Below are 19651 nucleotides of genomic sequence, written 5' to 3' on the forward strand. Positions count from 1 at the left end.
CAAGCAATGACTAAGCTAACTCAGTCGGGAGCGGCCATGTTCTCGCTTAACTTTTAAAAATATAATTTTTCCTTTTTTATAGTTTATTAATAATTTACATATAAAATATAGGAATTGTTAAATACGTAGTTTTCTAGATAAAATGGTATTTGATTATAAATTATATGATAAAATATATAATATAATATTAAAATATTTTAATTTATAAATTCAATTATTATATTTTTTTATTTGATAATAAAATTTAAAATTTAATAATTCTTACTTTAATTAGAACTATTATAAACGAGAGCTGTTATTTAAAAAGATTGGTTAAATATTGTAATTTAGCTATTAAAAACTAAAAAGTTGTCTGTTACTCTAAATTTCTTGCTCCGTCACTAAGCACAGTAAAAGAGAAATAGATTGGTGGTGGCAACAGATTCAATTGTTACAGCTTTAGGGAAACAAATTGATGGGGTGGATACGTTGCTTTGACAAAGCTGTAAAAACTAACACTAGGTTTCAAAATGCTTCATGATTCATTTCCTAATTCCACTGAGGAAAGAATCTCTGCCATTCACAAACAAAATCTGGAAATCTAATAGGTTTTGTAGATATGCTTCTCCTCTTTCCTCTTTACTGCACTTGTGTTAGCCAATAGAATGATCCTTTTTCATATTGAAAACTAATGCTAACTGCACTATGGGATTGCAGTTTAATAAAATCCTTACAGAAAATTCTAAATTCACAATTTTCTTATACTCTATTTAACATTTCTATTTTTAAAATTTACTCTTAGGGTGTTTGGTTTAGAAATTTAATTCAGCTCACTAAACAATTATATTAAAACATTTGATAAACACTTAAAAAACAGCAGTTGATAGCTGAGTTAGTCTCAATCAGCTGTTGATTGTACCAGCTTATTCATGAGCTGATAGTTAATTTAATTTTTATTTATTTATTTGAATACTATTATTTTTATTAAAATTAATTAATAATAATTTACTATAAATTAGTTTTAAATAATTATATTTTTATATTTTATAATAAATAATTATTATTTTAAACTTATTTTTAATAGTTAAATAATTATAATATTTATAATTATGATATTTGAAATTAAAAAATTTATTAATAGAATTTAAATTTAAATTTTTACTTTTTATATATTTTATAATAATGAATACAATTAAACTAATGAAAATTAATTATAATATTTTTAATTATTATGAGTTATTTTTATTAATTTATATCATTGAATATAATATAATAAGATAAAATATATTTAATGATAAATTATACTCTCAATAGTTATTTAACATATTAACAATAACTGTTAATAAAAAATTATTTAACGGTTTAATTTTTTAATCATTAGCTATCAGTCGTCAGCCACTAACTACCAACTGCACTGATCAGTTGAACCAAACAAACTCTTAATGTAAAACCAATTTACTAGTATAAAATTACAAATTTTATAACATTTTAATTATTATATTTAATTCTTCTCATTTTGATAAATTTATCACAAGAATATTAATAATTTTAGTCAGCTCATTAGGCCACTAAAAAATGCCTAGCGTTACTGTTTAAATGCATAGAGCTCATACCACGCTTTCTTTACTATATTAATAATTCTAATTAAGTTGGTTATTTTTTAATTCAAATTAAACGAATTGATATAATAAATTATTAAAGTTAAAATGACTTTTTATAAGTAGACTAGAAAATGGGTAAATTTTGGTTTTATTAATATTTGGTATATAATTTAAATTTTTATTTAATTATAATTAAAAATAATAATTTTAGTTTTCGAAATGATAAATAAAGAGAATATACTCTCATATTTTAAATACTATCACTAACTTTTTCACATAAATCACACATTAACTAATTTTAACCGGTCTTGTTAATAGATCAAATTAATAAGACCTTCCTTTTTAATAGATCTTCTAAAATTAAAAGAATCCAATATGATAATTAAAATGGTATAATGTTTGCAATCTTTTATACTAATAAGAATATAATATCATTAACAAGATTGAACTATTAGTAGCGGACTAAACAATGGGACCAATAAAACATTTTCTTTTTTTTTTAATTAAAATATATTATAATGTAATAAAATTACTATTATATTACATGTTTTATTGCTTTATTTAGTATTAAAACATAATAATAAATATATTATAATTAATTATATTTAATTTGATAATATTTAATTTAAAAAGTTATAATTATTTATAATATATTATATTTTATTATTTAATTTTTTATTTATATAATTTAAATACTTTCAACCGCCACTGATCACTATCATTTCATGACCAGATTCCAGCAACTTTGTCAATATAATATTATAGTGCATATTAGCTAATTTGGATCAGCATTGTCAATTTATTAAAAAAAATTAAATTTATATTTTTTAATACTGATAGGCCTAATATAAAAAGTACTATAAATTTAGATTGTAAATCTTTTAGCTATTATAAATTCGAGTAGTAAATCTAAAGTAACATACTACTTCATTTAAATTTTTTAACATTATTTATTATTTAATATATGTGTTACTTTTTTTATTTCTTTCATCATATTTTTATATTTTAATTTTTTCCATTATATTTTTTTTGAAGTTAATTGTCAATATCGACATTTTAATATATATATATATATATATATATATATATATATATATATATAATTAAAAAAAGTCAAGATATTGGTGCAGAGCTAAGACTTGACGTTATTTACGTAAAGCAAGCTGCCTCTTTTGGACTGGGCGTTTCCATTCCAGGGCACGAGAAGTCTGAGCTTCATTTCTTTGCATTACTTAACGACAAACCTAATTAATTAATTAATTAAATTAGCAACCTCCTAACCTCACCTACCCTCTTAAGTTTGGTTAATGTTAGTTTCTGCTTCCTTCAATTACTTATCAATTTTGTAAAATAAGAAAATTTTATGATGTTCAGTTTCTATTATTTTCAAGCCAGAAGAATGAAGGTCAACTTAAAATTTTGGTTTTTTGTTGACTATTTGGCTTGCAATTTACACGTACGTAAACATACGTAGAAATTACGTGTCATTCGATTGAAATAATATTTGTTTTTTAATTTTCTATAAATCTACAATTTATGTGTGGCAGTTGAACTAAATTTTTTTAATTAAATTCTTAAAATATAAAACAAATAAAATTTACATAAATGACAAAGTCCTGTTCGAATATGAAAATCCGAGCCGTTTGAACTTAAATTTAATGGTGCAATTTGTTTTCACTTTTTACTACTGACTATGTTTAACAAATAGAAAGAAAAAAAATATTGAAAGTGAAAAGAATAGCTTTTAATATTTTTTTCTTTTCCAAAAAATAATGTTTTTTCAGAATTTTTTTTTCAGAACCTCATTTTGAAGACTTATAATAATACCTTCAATTCTTAATAAAAATTTACAACCTATACATCAAATTAAAGACGTCATAGAATACTTTCAAAAAATCCATAATCATGCCATTTCGTTAATATATAAAGTTATTTAACACGAAAATAGACCAAAAAATTTACTAACATCTTTAATAAAAGAGATAAACTAACATATAATTTTTACGAACACTTATAATATAATCATATTTGTAGAAACCGAGCAACTAGACTCTGATATTCATGATGAATAAATTAACTAAAAAATTAATTTTAAAATCTTTCATAAATAAAATAAATACAGATCATATAATAAATCTGAACTATTAATAGTGCGATTTAAAATATATGAGATCTAAGGTTACCTTCAACAACAAAAAAAAATTGAATCACGAATACTAATACAATAATCAACAACTAACAAAAATAGGAAGGATGCATACAATCATATTGGAACTACAAATTAAGAATCAATTCGTTCACAATTGAAGAACCTTGATCACAAAGAGTTTATTTTTAGTATTGTGCTTTTTATAATTGTATAATATTCTTTATATTATGCATATATTATACAGAATATTATAGAAAATTAATTAATTATCTACTATTGACCATAAAAATGTTGAGGTTTAAATCCCGTTAGAGTTAAGTTGGGTTAAAAAATAGATTGGGTTAACTTATTATGGGTATATAATTCGCCCAAAAATTTAATAATGTTGTTCGTCAAACCTTAGTGGTTATTGTCTTGTTTATAATTACTTCGCCATCTGAGCTAACTAATAAAAGAAAATACCATATATCTGAAAATAGATAACTCAAACCTTAAAGTCATAGTTTAAATTGAAAAATACCACATATTTTGTATGGGAGAAGGTGACAAAAGAAATGCTAACGTCATGAAGGTGATGTCACAGTTATGATCTTTTTAGTTTAAGCATCTTGTTCGTCATTATGGGCACATCAATTTCACCAAAAGAGAAAAGAAAAAAGAGAAAATAAAAGAGTAGCTTAAACACAATCCTTTTGAGTAGCGAGAGAAAGCATTCCCACACAAAAACATCACTTACGTATTCTTAAATTTTGAAGACTCTCAAATATAAAGAAATAGAAAATGGGAGAGATGGTTGAAGAGGTGCCTCTCCATAGCCATGGCGTCAACTATGTCCCGAGCCCGAGCCCTCTGTCGTCCCTTCATGTCATCACTATTGCAGCGGGTGGCTCGATGAGAGAGACACCGACAAGTACAGACAACAACCATGATAATATTAGCCACGCAGAGGCCAATCCACAAGATGCTTGGCTACCTGTTACAGAATCAAGAAATGGCAACACTTGCACTTCCATATTTCATTTGCTTTCTTCTGGAATTGGGTTTCAAGCTCTTCTGCTTCCCGTTGCCTTCTCCACTCTGGGATGGTAAGCTTTTACTTTCTTTTCTCTTTTCTTTCTTTTGCACTGTATAGGCATACATGTATGCTCTTTGAAGCAACGTTTGTGGTCCAAGTCATGTTTGGTAACTCAAATTTGTCTCAGTTTGTCCATTCCATTCTAACTTATAATTTTCTACTTGTTACTATGGTTACATGGTTTCACAGTTCAAGTTCTGCACATATTAACAAATTTACAAATTTTATAATCATAAACTATATTTAGAGTTAATAATAACAACAATAATAATAATAAATATATAATAATAATAATAATAAAGATTTGATTATCTTGGAATTATATACTAACAAGCTACACTACCAATATAAGACAACATAAAATTAGGCCTATAAAAGAATCTGTAATTCATCATTTTTTTTTTGAACATATTTAAGAATCACTCTTAAATATATTTTATTATTATTGTTTACTTTTTTTTTATTTCTTTAAAAAGTTATATCCTTTATTTATTTATTTTCTATTTTGTTAATAAAAAGATTTAATCAAAGAGTAGAATAAAAAAATATTATTAAACACATATATTTTAAGATAAATTAAAATAAAAAAATAATTATTTATAATTTAGAAAAACAGACAAAAATTAAGTCTTGAATCTGCAAAAAGAGTAGGGTCTCTTTAGCAGTATCTTCGAATTACCAGTGAATTTAGAGGAACCGAACCATTTGAAAGGAATTATTAAGAATCCAAATAAAACAATTAAGAGTCAAGCTTTTAAATAATGATATGTTAGGTAGTTAAATATAAAACACTTTATTATAAAACAGATTAGAAACTAATTTCATATCCGTAGATAACTCGGCAAATTTTGATCTTCTCAAGAAAACAAGAAAAAGAAAAACTCACAAAATTTAATGAAGTGTTTATAATGTTTGACACGTATATCAAAAACTCATGCGGTCGGTGATAAAGTAAAATCACTCTAAAAATAAACTTTCTGCTTTATTCTTTTTATTGTCTGAATAAATTTTTTATTCAATTTATTTTTCTCGAGAAAAGAATCAACTATCGATATCTTTGATAAGTATGTATTTAAATTTTTTATCATTTAATTATTTTAATATTTATTTTTTAATATAAAATATATAATATCTAAATATTTTTTATGTAATTTTATTTAACACATTGGTAGGCACGGGATATAGTTATATTTATTATTAAAAAATAAAATTTAAATATTTATTAAATTAATTAAAAAAATTTAAAATGTTAAAATATATAATTTACTGAATTTTATTAAATTAAATTAAAAATTAAAATATTAAATTAATATTTTGTTATATTTTTTTCAGTTTTCTCTTTATTATGCATGCTTTCTTTCTATACAAGAGAGTATTAAAAGAGAAAAAAAGAATTAGTAGAACCAGAATCCGAGTGACCGATACTCTGTGTAGCTATTATTATTGATCTGTTTAGGAAGAAAGTTGTCACTTAACCCATATGAAAAATCTAAGCAGATCGAAAGCGGCGGTGGTACAATTTCACCGGCCAAAGAGAAAAATTAATAGTGGTTTTAAATTTTTTTTTTAAAAATATTAATTTTTATTTTTGAATAAAAACTATTTAAAGTAGGACTTTATATCTCATAGCTATGCAACTAATTCCAAACTAAAAATTAATCGCATTCACCTATTACAGGAAACATACATCAAAAATAGATTTTGAAATCGAGGAATCTTATTCTAAAAAATATTTTTAAAATAATTGAATAAAAATCTAAAAATTATTCTGAAGTATTTTATTTTTATTTCCACTAAAATTGAAAGTCTTCAATACTCTTAGCACTAGAATGAATTCTTCGGATAAGAAAAGAAAAGGATTGAAATTATATTCTCAATTCTAAGACGTATAAAATGTGCTCTACAATAATTCATTGTGGGATTGACTTTTTCATTTATATGATTTAAACAAATTTGAAAAGGGTGCATCGATGTCTTTTTTTGACTTTCTTATATAAAAGGTAATATATTCTAAGTTTTAGTGCCTTTTAGTAACGAATGAGGAAAATCCTTAAATTAATAATCATGTGAATCATTGATCAAAATTTCCATATTGGTTGTCCCCTCAAAAACATTTGATAGTGGTTGAGTCCTACTTGGCCACACAGCCGTCAAACAAATTTTAAAAAATAAGTTTTAAGATCTTTATTTAGTGAATTTATTTTTAATTTTTTAAAATATATTTTTATTGATTTATATTTGAAAAAACATCTATTTATTTGTATTTTTATAATTTTTAGGATTTTTAAATTTTTTTAAAATATTTTACCCACTGCAGTTTAAAGATTTGATGCTAATTTCTCATTTTGCTTTTGGATAGAAAGAATGGAATAAAGGAAATAAAAGGGAGAAGGGGTAGGGATAGAAAACTGGAGAGAGATTTGGTTTTGAGTGAAAAGTGTGTGGACTCAAATGCATTGGAGAAAAAAGAAGTTTCTTTTGTTTGCTGATGTAACCAAATATACACAAATTTATACCCAAGAAAGTATAGTGTATGTGTACATAGAATAATTGAACAAAATAATTATTTTCCTAAAATATTTCTTTTCTTTTCTTCCTTTCAACATCAAATCTAAAATATTGGCATGATTTATCAATAGGGTGTCAAAACGTGTTCGTGGATCATATTTTTGTCGGATTGAACTATTCATGTGATAAGATTAGGGTCAATTTTAACTCTGACACGGTACGAATTTTTTATAGGTAACACGAATACGCACAACACGTTTATTTAAATGGATTGTATATGGATCATAAATCTAACATGACCAGCTTAATTTATTATATTAATGACATAAAATTTCATATATTTAAAATGTAAAAAAATTATAAACTGCATAATCAATTTTATTCTTAATTAATAAATTTTAAAAAAATTTGTAAAATTAAAAATATAAATAAAATGATTATCTTTTGAAAGCAATTTTAAAACACAATGTCAAATAGAAATACTTGATGTGAACCTCACTCTCTCTCTCTCTCTCTCTCTCTCTCTCTCCTTTTTTTTTTTTTTAACTCCTTTCCCATTTAGACATGATATATAAGGATGCTTCTAGGAAAATATAAGTCTTGAAAATAATTTTGCAATTTCTTAGTAATACACTATGAATTTCGCTCGTTAGCCACACCTAATTATATATGGTAATTGACATAGATAATAGCGTTAAATATAATTGAAGTATAAAACCATTTTTTTTGAAATAGTCCTGTTATTTAGACTTAATTATTAAAAAAAATTTTGAATTTTAATCATTTTCTAGAATTGTCTAATTTTTATAATTTTTTCAGAAAATGTAATAAACGAAGACGTTAGAAATTCAGTAATATAAAAACCTAACAAAATAAAGGATAACTCTTATTTATATTAGGTGTATAACTCATAAAAAATAAATAATATATATATATATATATATATATATATATTATTCTACTATTAAATAATTAATATGATTTTAATTATTTAAAATTATTAAATATGTGTTTTTATTTATTATATCAATATAAAGATGAGACATGCACTTAAATTAGGTTCAAAATTATATCAAATTTCAATAATTTGTGCTAATGTGGCATGCGATATTTAAAATAGAAAAAAAAAAGATGAGTCAGAATACTAATTTATTCAAACACCACAAAATTTAAAAATGAATTTCTTTTCTTTTAGTTTTCTCAGTACCCATAATACAAGCAATTCATACAAATTTTCTCAGCAACCAAACAAATAACTAATACAAATTATTTTTCTTCTCTACATCCAAGCAAGACATACAAATTCTAATCTTGGAAATTGAAGTTCAAATCTCTTAAAAGAAAAGTGAGCTAGAGCATGAATAATTCTTAAAACACACTGCACAATTCAAATTTCTCTAAAAACAAAAATGGAGAAAAAAATTTTCTTATTATGAAAAAAAAATGCTATATTTCCCTTTGGCTTTCCTACTGAATCAATTGACAATTGAACACACTTCTAAGACTTACCCGACGTTATATACATTGATGTCTCTCTAGTCACCACTCTCCATCCTGCCGTTGATGGATTTTCCTCCGCCATAAAACATAATAAGAGTAATAAAATTATGTTCTTGTTCAGGAAGGGAATTTAAAAGAACTAAAAGTACAATTTATAATTAAAAGAGATAGAAAGAAATTTTTGTATAAATTGTTGAATTATCAATTTTTATTTTATTTCTAATTTCATAATTATAGTCAGCTGAAGTATTGCAGGTCATGGGGCATCATATGTTTATCACTAGCATTTGGATGGCAGCTCTATACAATATGGCTTCTCCTTCATCTTCACGAGCATGTCCCTGGAACACGCTATAGCAGATATCTTCAACTTTCCATCGTTGCCTTTGGTTAGTAAATAAACTTGTGCTAAGCTCAAATGTAAATTCTTAAATTTATATCTAAACTGTAATTTATTGTTTTTTTTTTCTCAGGTCCAAAAATAGGGAAGGTGCTAGCAATATTCCCAGTAATGTACTTATCAGGAGGCACATGTGTGGTACTGATTATAACAGGAAGTAAGATAATGGAGCTTTTATTTGAAACAATACATAACAGTGAATCCAAGTCATTGGCTGGGACTGGGTGGTTCTTCGTTTTCACTTGTTTAGCTATAATCTTGGCTCAACGTCCTAACTTGAATTCCATTGCTGGGATCTCTCTCATTGCTGCAATTACAGCCTTTGGATATTACACCCTAATTTGGGTATCAACTGTCTCCAAGGATAGACCTACTGGTACTTCTCATTCCCCATTACAAGCAGGCAGATTTGATATGGCTAGACTTAGTGACATCTTGATTGCGCTTGGGATCATCATGCTTTCTTTTAGGGGTCACAATCTCATTCTTGAGATTCAGGTAAATTTTTAAGGCATTTTTCTGATGTATTATACCATAAAATTAGAAAACTAACAAATAAAGAGTAGTTGTAAAATTTGAAATACGTAGCTCACTCTTTCATTAACTAAATATATAACACTCACAATACTTATTACTCATCCAATGATTCACTGGATTTTTCAACTTTCTATGGAATTGGTTCTTTTATTTTTGCTTGTGTGAGACTAAATTGTTGATATTGATGCAGGGGACACTACCATCTAGTTCAAAACATCCATCGTATAAACCAATGTGGAGAGCAGTGCTCATATCTTACATTCTGATAGCTATGTGCTTATTTCCCCTTGTAATAGTAGGCTTTTGGGCTTACGGAAATAAGGTAATTTGCATCAACTCTGTAAATTGCGACATAGACCTATAAGTTGCCAATTGCAAATATTATTAAAAATGAAGTAATTGTGAACAATAAACTTCTGCATATGCTAACAATTTGCTTCAATTTATGGTGCAGTTACCTAAAAAAATAGGAAGCATGAGCATGTTCTTGCAATTCTACAGCCAAAATGCCTCAAAATCCATAAAGATCACACTATATAGTTTGGTACTTGCAAACTGCTTAAGTTCATTCCAAATCTATGCAGTACCAGTTTTTGACAATTTGGAATTGAGATACACTAGCATCAAGAACAAAAGATGCTCGCGCCGGATTCGGACAGCTCTGCGCCTATTTTTTGGAGGATTAGCATTCTTTGTGGCAGTCGCATTCCCATTTTTACCAAGTCTAGCAGCTATAATAGGAGGAATGGCATTACCTCTAACATTTGTGTATCCTTGCTTCATGTGGATTTCAATCAAGAAACCTGATAAGGTTAGTCCCATGTGGTGGTTTAACTTGGGGCTAGGTTGCTTAGGCTTAGTTTTGAGTGTTTTACTAGTAATAGCGGCAGTTTGGAACTTAGCTACCAAAGGGTTACATGCTAACTTCTTCAGGCCTTAGATGATAAAAATCTTAACACTTAACATAGTTCCTTCCTTAAAGGGAGTTTTTGCAGTCAATAATAAATGGTACTGACTGCTTGTCAAATAGTATCAAACTCTGAACTTGAATATTACATGGTATCTAATGAAGCCAAATACTTATGGAATGAGATTTCCTCTATGGATGTGTATGATGCATCTTAATTCTTAATATATCTCAATCTTTTTAAGCATTTAACAGGCCCTACGTACTTCCAATATTCCTGACCACCAATTTGTTATTTCTATCAAATTAGTGAATTTATATATTTATTGGTCCTCTTTAGCATGGCTTGTGATTTAAAAAAAAAAGTATAAGAAAATACACGTACACATTATATTCTATTTTTTTTATATTCTTTGTAATTAGTTAGTTATATAAATATTTGGTTATATTTGTGTTGGCATGATAGCCGTAGTGTTTTTGTCTTTCTATGAGGTGTCCCCTTAATAGTGGATATTATTTAGTTTGTTAGGTGTTTCTTTTTTTATTAAATGTTATATTCCTTTGAGGGTATGTTCATTGAATAAGAAAATTTTTTTCTCCATTTCTTTGCTTCACCGCAATCTGAGAAATTTAGAGTGTTCAAGGTATCAACGTAGAATTTGATCTGATAAGAAAACCTAATTCTATTCTTGATTGAGTTAATTCACGATGAGTGATGAAGAAAGATTTGAGCAAGAGAGGAGATTCAAGTTGCGGCTAAAAAGATAATGAACTAGAAAGCTAGACCCTATAACACAATGGCAACCCTCTTTTTCTACAGAGCAACGACTATCCAGGAATGGTATTGGTATCAATTGCACTTATAGGTAAGAACTATCTAGCCTGGAAGAGCTAAGAAAATTGCTTTAGGTGCTAACGTTAAGTTGGAATTAGATAATGGAGATTGTGGGATACCGGATCCAACTTCCCCTATAACATCATGGATTCTGAATTCAATTTCAAGAGATATTTTGGATGCCTTTATCTATGCTAGTAGGGCCAGAAAACTGTGGTGTGAAAGTATCGAACCTCTGATTTATCAATTATATAGGGAAATTAGCTCGATTACTCGGGGAATCATGATTGTAGATTAATACTACAATAAATTGAAAAGGCTGTGGGACGATTTGAGTTATGTTTTACCTACACTTATATGTAACTATGGAAACCGCCAGTGTGGAGTTTCTAAGAAAGTCTCAGATGTGACTTCATTAAATAGAGTAATGCAGCCTTTAATGGAATTGAATGATAATTATAATAGCGTAAGAAACCAAGTTTTAGTAATGGACCCATTGCCTTTTGTCAACAAGGCATACTCATTGGTTTAGAGAGTTGAGAAACATAGAGAGGTTCAATTGAATTTTAATGAGGGACTTGAGAATGTTGTTTTGACTGCTAGGACACAAAATTACAAAAAAAGGAGCATGCAGAGGACAGAAACCAACAAGGTGGTGGTGGTAAAGGCAATAAGAATGATCTTCATTGTGACTACTGTAATATGAATGGTCACACACAAAGGGTACTTGTTTTAGAACCCACAGGCATCCCAACTAGTATAAGGATATGAAGGAATCAAAGGGGTAATCAGGTGGAAGGAACCTAAAGATGGCTCAACACTGGGTACTCCTTTTAATTGGATGACTAGAATTCTATTGCTAAGACAAAGACCCTCTGTCAAACATCAACAATGTGGACCTGAGCAACCTCATTTAGCAGATAATGAAGATTATGAAAGAAAAAGGGCCAATGAGAGGTAATCTTATAAGTTTTGCTCATTTTAAGGATTATGCAGGTATAATACTCGACCTAAATTATGCATTGGCTTCTAATATGAATGCATTTAGACTTATTTGGAACTTGGATTGTTGATTTTGGAGCCTCAATTCATATATGCAATGATATAAACTTAATCCAAGAACCCAAAAGACTTACATTACCTACAAAAAATCATTTATCAAATGGAACAACTAAATTTGTTTGCACTATTGGCAAAATTTCTTTAAGTCAGAATATTTGTTTGGCCAATGTGTTGTATAACCCTAGTTTCGAATTCAATCTTCCTCTAGTGAGTAAACTTTCAAAAAACTGCATAAACTAAATTCATGTTTTTACCATTATCATTGCTTTTTGCAGGACCTGCAAACTGAGGAGGTGCTAGAAGTTGGTAGATTACCAAGGATATTATACATCCTAGACAAGTTTTCTTTCACTCCTAAGGTTTTAAAACTAAATACTTTACTTTGTAATTTAGTAAACATGAGTGAAACTTGATCTATACCATCAAAAGTTACATACTCTTGTTTGAACCTTTTCTCATCGATAATATTACAGAACAAACTATGTCTATTAGGCACAAAAGACTTGATCATGGATCTATTACAGTCCTTAAGCATTTGCTCTTCATTTATGATTGTACGAATTTATCATTGCATGTATAATTTTTTTTCCAAGGTTTGAACAACATAGATTACTTTCACTATTAGTTCAATTCACATAAATTCCATTTTTCAGTTGATACATGTGGATTTATGAGGACCTTACAGACAAAGAAACATTATTGGTGGTCACTATATGATTACTGTTATGGATGATTTTAGCAGGGCAACTTAGAGTCTTTTAGTTGCTCATAAGAGTCAAACTTGTGAAATTTTTTTAAAACCTTTTCTCAAATGATAAAAACCTAGTTTAGGAAGAAAGTACAGACTCTTAGGTCAGATAATGGCAATGAGTTCTTGAGTACTGCATTTCAAACATTGTTGCATAACTTAGGAATTCAAGATTAAAAATCGTGTGTCTATACTCCTCAGTAGAATGAAGTTGTAAAAAGAAAACACAAGCCTCTTCTTGAATTGGCAAGATCCTTCATGTTCCAATCTAATCTTTGAAATTTTTTTTGGAGTTATTCTCTTCTCATAGCCACCTAAATAGTAAACAAACTACCCACTTCACTTCTTGATTGGGAAAGCCCATATAAGATCCTTTATAACAAAAATGCATATTATGAAACTCTTAAGGGTTTTGGATGTCACTGTTTTGCCAAGCCATACAAAGATAAATGTTCCTTAAAGCCTTTAAATGTAAAAAGCATATAAAGTATATGATCTAGAAAATCACCAAGTTTTTACTTCTAGGAATGTGATTTTTCATAAACCTCACAAATTGATTTTGGTCTATCTTTACCTCTACGAACATCCTTACCATTGATTTTCCACATGAACATCATTCAATTTCAACTCATGACCATATAATTGAGTCAACCTCTGGTATAGATCATCCAAGTTCACCTGACATAAGTACCTCTTCAGACTCAATCACTCTTCAACCTTCACCTCCCATTGCTCCTATTAGACACAAGAGTAGAGTTAGAATTTAACTTGCATGGCTAAATTATTTTGTTACTAGTTGTACATTTTCCAAGTCTCTACCAAGTGCTAGCACCATCTCTAAGGCTCCAAACCTTCTCAACGCTTTACTTTACACACTACTCACTTACCCTTTTGTTAAAACCATTAACTTTTCATCAACATATATGAATTTTCTAGGTAATGTAATAGTAATTCAGGAACTTAAATCCTAGAAATAAGCTTATGTTCAGAAAGAGTGGCTTGAAACAATGCAAAATAGAGCTCGATACTCTTGAAAGGAATAAAACTTAGGAAATCATTAAATTACCTGAAGGGAAGCATACAATAGATTCAAACAAATTTATAAAATCACATTGAATTCGAATGGTACAACTAAGAGATGTAAGGTAAGGTTAGTTACCAAGGGCCATAACCAAATTGAGAGTGTGGATTTCTTTGATAGCTCACCACTAGTACCAAAGTTAGTCATTGTTAGAGTCCTTTTAGCTAGATGGTCCATTCACCAAATATACATTAATAATGTTTTTCTTCACGGTTCTATTAATGAGGAACTATATATGATTTAGTCTGTTCTACTCGGCTCAAAGTGGATTCAAATAAAGAAATAGATTAGTAGTAAGGGAGATACATTGAAAAAAGAATAAAAAAGAGTCATTATAAGTTACGATTATAATCTCGCCAAATAGATTATCTGAAAAATCAAAGAAAAAAAGAAATCAATAAGCTCTCTCAAACATAAAATTAGAGAAATCAATGAGATACCTTGCTTTAGCTCTTCGATTTATAAAGAGTAATAAAAAGAATGAACACAAAAGAACAACTTTCGATTTGAAAAGGAATGACATAAGAAATTTCCTTTGAGTAGATGATGAGAGATATGGCAGTGGAATAATTTGTTTAGGGTTAGAGAGACTATTAATTTTTAAATTAATTATATTTTATAAAACACCTCAAAATAACAGCTCTTCTTATCTACAGAATTAAGAAACGCCGCAAAATAACACTTCCAAAATAATTAACATATATAATTTCACTGCCAAACGTCTATTTTGTTGTAATGGCATCTTGCTACACATTATAAAAATAGCAAAATTTGTCTTAATATTTCCTACCAATTTTTCCAAGTGCTCGGATATTTCTATATATCTTCATGTTCTCATGTCTTAAAGAAGCTAATTCTACTTTCAACTCTTAAACTGTCACTATCTTATAGATATTAATTCTTATCTTGAACTCAAAATTAAGGCTCTCAAACTATAAGTTGAAGCATTTCTAATTAGATAAACTAGAATGTACCATCCAAGAAATGTACGACATTTATTAGCTTGGAAATAGTAGTAAGGTCTACTCTTGTTGCCGTTGTTCTTTTTAGGAATTCTAATTCTAACTTTTCTTACAATGGTACATCTTGTTTAAGTACCTACTTTGAAACACATTGTCTTTGCCACTATCCATAGAACCTTGCAAATATAATATATATTAACTATTAATATTTTATTATAAAAAACTTAAAAATAAATCCTAAGATTCAATTATAATCGCCAATTATCTTTGCATGTCAGAAAATGAAAAGTAAATAACCAAATCTTCTCAAGATGCATTTTACCTTAGATGTTTAAAGCTCAGCTTGTATCCACCAAAAAGACCATTTATAGTAAAAGAATAATAGTGTTATGGCATGTGATTTGAAACGTTGGCCATTCACAATTTTGCCTTCTACTTTCTAGCTCACTAGCCAGTGATTTGAAATCAATTGAAACGTTGGCCATTTACAATTTTGCCTTCCACTTTCTGGCTCACTAGCCTTCAAAAACGAAAACGTTTTGCTAGGGGTTTTAAGTTTTGAGCATGTTGCCAAACCACATGCATACTGTGGATCCTACATATTTATACCTTGCAGAAAGATATTGGTGTCCCTGACACCACTGCACCTATGCTCACAAAACTGTGTGGATGTTTTTTTTCTTTTTACAATAGATTCCAACAATTACTATTTTGCTCTTTGTGTCCATTGAAACTAACAATTTAATGGATTTTTATGTAAAATCATTCTCTTCACAATATTCAATCTGAAAAAAATATCAATATATAATTTTTTTTTAAGTTATTAGTTTTGAATATTTATATCGATAAGGTGTTATTTCCTGTAAATTAATTTTTCATTTATTTTTTAAACTAATATTGTAATGACAAATTTCATATCTTTTTTAAGTTTTTATGACAATGTGTAGGATGTAAAGTTGACCTATAAAGTAATATTAGAATAACGTTATTGTCTCAACGGGTGCATGCCCTTAATGCAAAATTACTATAACCAAATTTGGTGCAATAATTATGGTGTACTCAGAGAAGCTCAAATCTATTGTATTATATTGTAATAATTATGTTTATTCTTTACCTAATAACTTTATCTATGAATAACTCATATACAAATACTGTTTATAGATTTGAGTTGAAGATGAGATTAGATTAGCAACAATTATCATTTTTCTACTACTGTAATAATTGAATTAATTGATTTGCCAGCTAATAATCTAGCAACAATACTGTTTAATGTTTTATATTATTATTGCATGATATTTGTTACTTTTATTTCACACATGATTTACAATGTCATTATATCATACTATAAATTTAGCATCCACTTGCAGTATCACGCGAGTGACCCATTTAATTTAATATAGTAATATATTTTTAGAAAAATATTAATAAAATTATTATAATAATGGAACCCAGTAGAACCTGTTTACTATTTTTTTTACAAAATATTTCTAATAGAGAATATAAATAAAAGTGATTTTTAATAATAAATTATATAAAATACAGATCTAACTCTTCTGTTGGACAGAAATATGGATCTAACTAATGACTGAAGTTTAACACGTAACTAATGTAAAAATTGAAAAGTGAGTTACACACCCCTAAAAAGTGAATAAAATAAAAAAAAAAATATAAATTTCATATAAATTAAAAAATATATTAATATTTCAATAAAATATAACAAAAAATAAATATTGCTACAGTATTTTTATTATTTTTCTTAATAATAATAATGAAAGAGACAATTACAATAGTAGTGATGCGAAGCGGTGAGTTGAGAGCGATTTCAAAGAGAGTAATGATGGTAATAGCTACTTATTGTTTAATTACATTAATTTTATTAAAATTATTAAAATATTTTTAAATAATATTATAATTTTTAATTATTTTTATTTATAAGAGAGTAGTTCTCACTCTCTTATTATTTTTAAGTCAAATATATAGTTTGAATTAAATAGTCTATAATTTAAAAAACAACTAAATTAAACTCGAATGAAAAAATTGGTGGCCAAATTACACTTTATTTTTAAAATATATATATATATATATATATATATATATATTGGGAGCCCCTAATCCTAATACTAGATGGTTTGCTTACATATGACCCGACTGAAACGGTGAATACTTCGTGAAAGCTGCCATATCATATCAACTAATACATCATAATGAATAATTTAAGAATTTATATTCACTAGGGCAAAGAAAAAAATTAGCAATAGGATCGGAGCCATTTGATGGCCAGAGGGAAACAAATTGTATACTGAAACTGTCAGTTAAAATATAGTCATGTACAATTAAAATGTAGATCAAAATTTTATAGAGTTTATATGTTTGCTCATATGTTGTGTACCCCAAGGGCATTACTCCCCTCACCCAAGAAAATTTGTAATGTCTTGAATGCCAACAAATGATTTTTCTACTTATAAATTAAGATTCTTTCAGCATTTTTAACTGTGTTTTTTTATTTTAAAAGATATAATTTTTATAATAAAAGTATTTAAATATAAAAATAAATTTTTATATTTTATTTTTACCTTACTTTTATTTTATAAATACTATATTTTTAATTTTTTTAAATTTAGCAATTAAAAATGAAAATTATAAATATTAATTAAATTAAATATATAAAAAATTATAATATATTTTATTAAATATACATAGTGAAATTTGAATTTTTATATTTGGAGAGCCAAATTGACTTTTTATTTTATATTGAAAAAGTAAAGAATATGTTGAAATGTTATTTTATAATATGAATTTATGGGGGGGCTGGAGTATAAGCGACAGTGAAGTACTTGCACACTCACTCCAATACACATTATACAAATTGTCACTCCTGCAATTACATCGCCCCTGATGCTTAGTAGGAAAAAACAAATAGTTGAAGCATGTGAAGTAGCATTGGTTCTTTCATCATCAACTACATCAATATTACCTTGTCTATAAATACAAGCATTTGCACATTTTGAAACCACAAGCGCAGTGTTCTACATTTCTCTCTTATATTTTTTACCGAATAAAGCTTTTGTTTATGTTAAAGATCATGGCAGATCATCACCAACATGGAAATGGAAGTGATCAGAGTGCAGAACAAGGCTGTAGCGGAACCGAGCTAGATATTCTTCATTTCTTGAAGAAGAAAGATCAAGAGAAGCCTGCAGAGGATCCGGCCATACCCAGAATCGAGAAGAACAAGGAAGAGAATCCCAGTCTTACACAACAGCTCCACCGTTCTGATCATAGTGACTCTAGTGAGATGTGTAACTAAACTAAGCATCGTGCCTGCTGCATTTTGCTTGTGAATGTTTACTAACCTTTATTGGAAGACTTCCAACTGATGTCAAAAGCACTTGGATTCCATCTGAGCAATGTGACGGAATAGATCGAAGAAAAACTTCCCAGTCATCAACACAAGACTGTTGACGATAATGCTTCTGCAGAATGTGCCGAGAATCATGAGCTGAAAAGAAAGCGAAGGGATTCTGGTATGATAAAGGAGAAGATGTCAGGTTGAACACAGGAATGAAGATGCTCAGAAAGGTAAGTGAACTAATGGAACTTAATAGTACATTACAATAACAATGAATTGTGTTGTTCAATAGGTGTGTTTTTTCATATGTTGCTACTTATCTCAAGTCCCTCAAGCAAAGCACAATCCCCCTTGAGTTTGTAGTGTTCAATATGTGTCAGCAAAGTCTGAGGTACCCTACCATATTGTGCCTGTAGTCAGCTCTAGTCTTTCTTGTTTCCCCTCTTTTGTATATATTCGGTCACTACAACATATCTCCCCCAATCCTTTGATTACTTTGGCACATCCTAGAAAAGATTCCATCTTTTTCACCATAAACTAGGATTCCAGAATTACAAAGAAACGCTATAGATCTTTTTAACTTGACCATATTGCAGTCAGTCACCTCTCTTTTCACTACAAACTTGTTATCATCAGCACTTCCTCTCTAAAAATTTTCTAAGTCTTCACTTCATATTCTGGTTTCTGTGTATTTTGCATATGAAATAGACAGTACAAGTCAGGGGAAGAAACAGAAATCTGTTATTCTGAACGAACAGGAAAATATGATCACAAGTGCAAGCACACAAGAAAAAGAAAGAGAACACATTTAGTTCTAAGAAATTACTAGTATTGTATATAGATATCATGTTTGCATTCATCAATCATCATAGTATAGCAGCAAAATCGTATAGATTTTTCATAAATTTTCAGCATATGATACTTCAGCAGCAATCACAACCAAATATTCATGATCCAC

At 28.0% G+C, this 19651-nt stretch overlaps 1 protein-coding gene across 4 annotated transcripts; it reads left to right on the plus strand.

The window, feature by feature from the left end:
- Positions 1 to 4161: 4161 nt before the first annotated feature.
- LOC8265942 (lysine histidine transporter-like 8) lies at positions 4162 to 13098 on the plus strand. 4 transcript variants are annotated; one of them, XM_025159002.2, is made up of 7 exons: positions 4162 to 4814; positions 9050 to 9201; positions 9286 to 9369; positions 9532 to 9710; positions 9940 to 10071; positions 10204 to 10560; positions 12829 to 13098. In XM_025159002.2, the coding sequence occupies exons 1-7, from the start codon at positions 4510 to 4512 to the stop codon at positions 12964 to 12966; spliced, it is 1347 nt and encodes a 448-aa protein (XP_025014770.2). In that variant the 5' UTR covers positions 4162 to 4509; the 3' UTR covers positions 12967 to 13098. The 4 variants fall into 4 exon arrangements, with proteins under 4 accessions (XP_025014770.2, XP_025014769.2, XP_048233538.1 ...); XM_025159001.2 differs by having other exon boundaries at positions 4163 to 4814; positions 9286 to 9710; XM_048377581.1 differs by having other exon boundaries at positions 4165 to 4814; positions 9068 to 9201; positions 9286 to 9710.
- Positions 13099 to 19651: the final 6553 nt, after the last annotated feature.

The sequence above is a fragment of the Ricinus communis genome, chromosome 8 (genome assembly GCF_019578655.1).
Source record: "Ricinus communis isolate WT05 ecotype wild-type chromosome 8, ASM1957865v1, whole genome shotgun sequence".
Taxonomy (NCBI): Eukaryota; Viridiplantae; Streptophyta; class Magnoliopsida; order Malpighiales; family Euphorbiaceae; genus Ricinus; species Ricinus communis.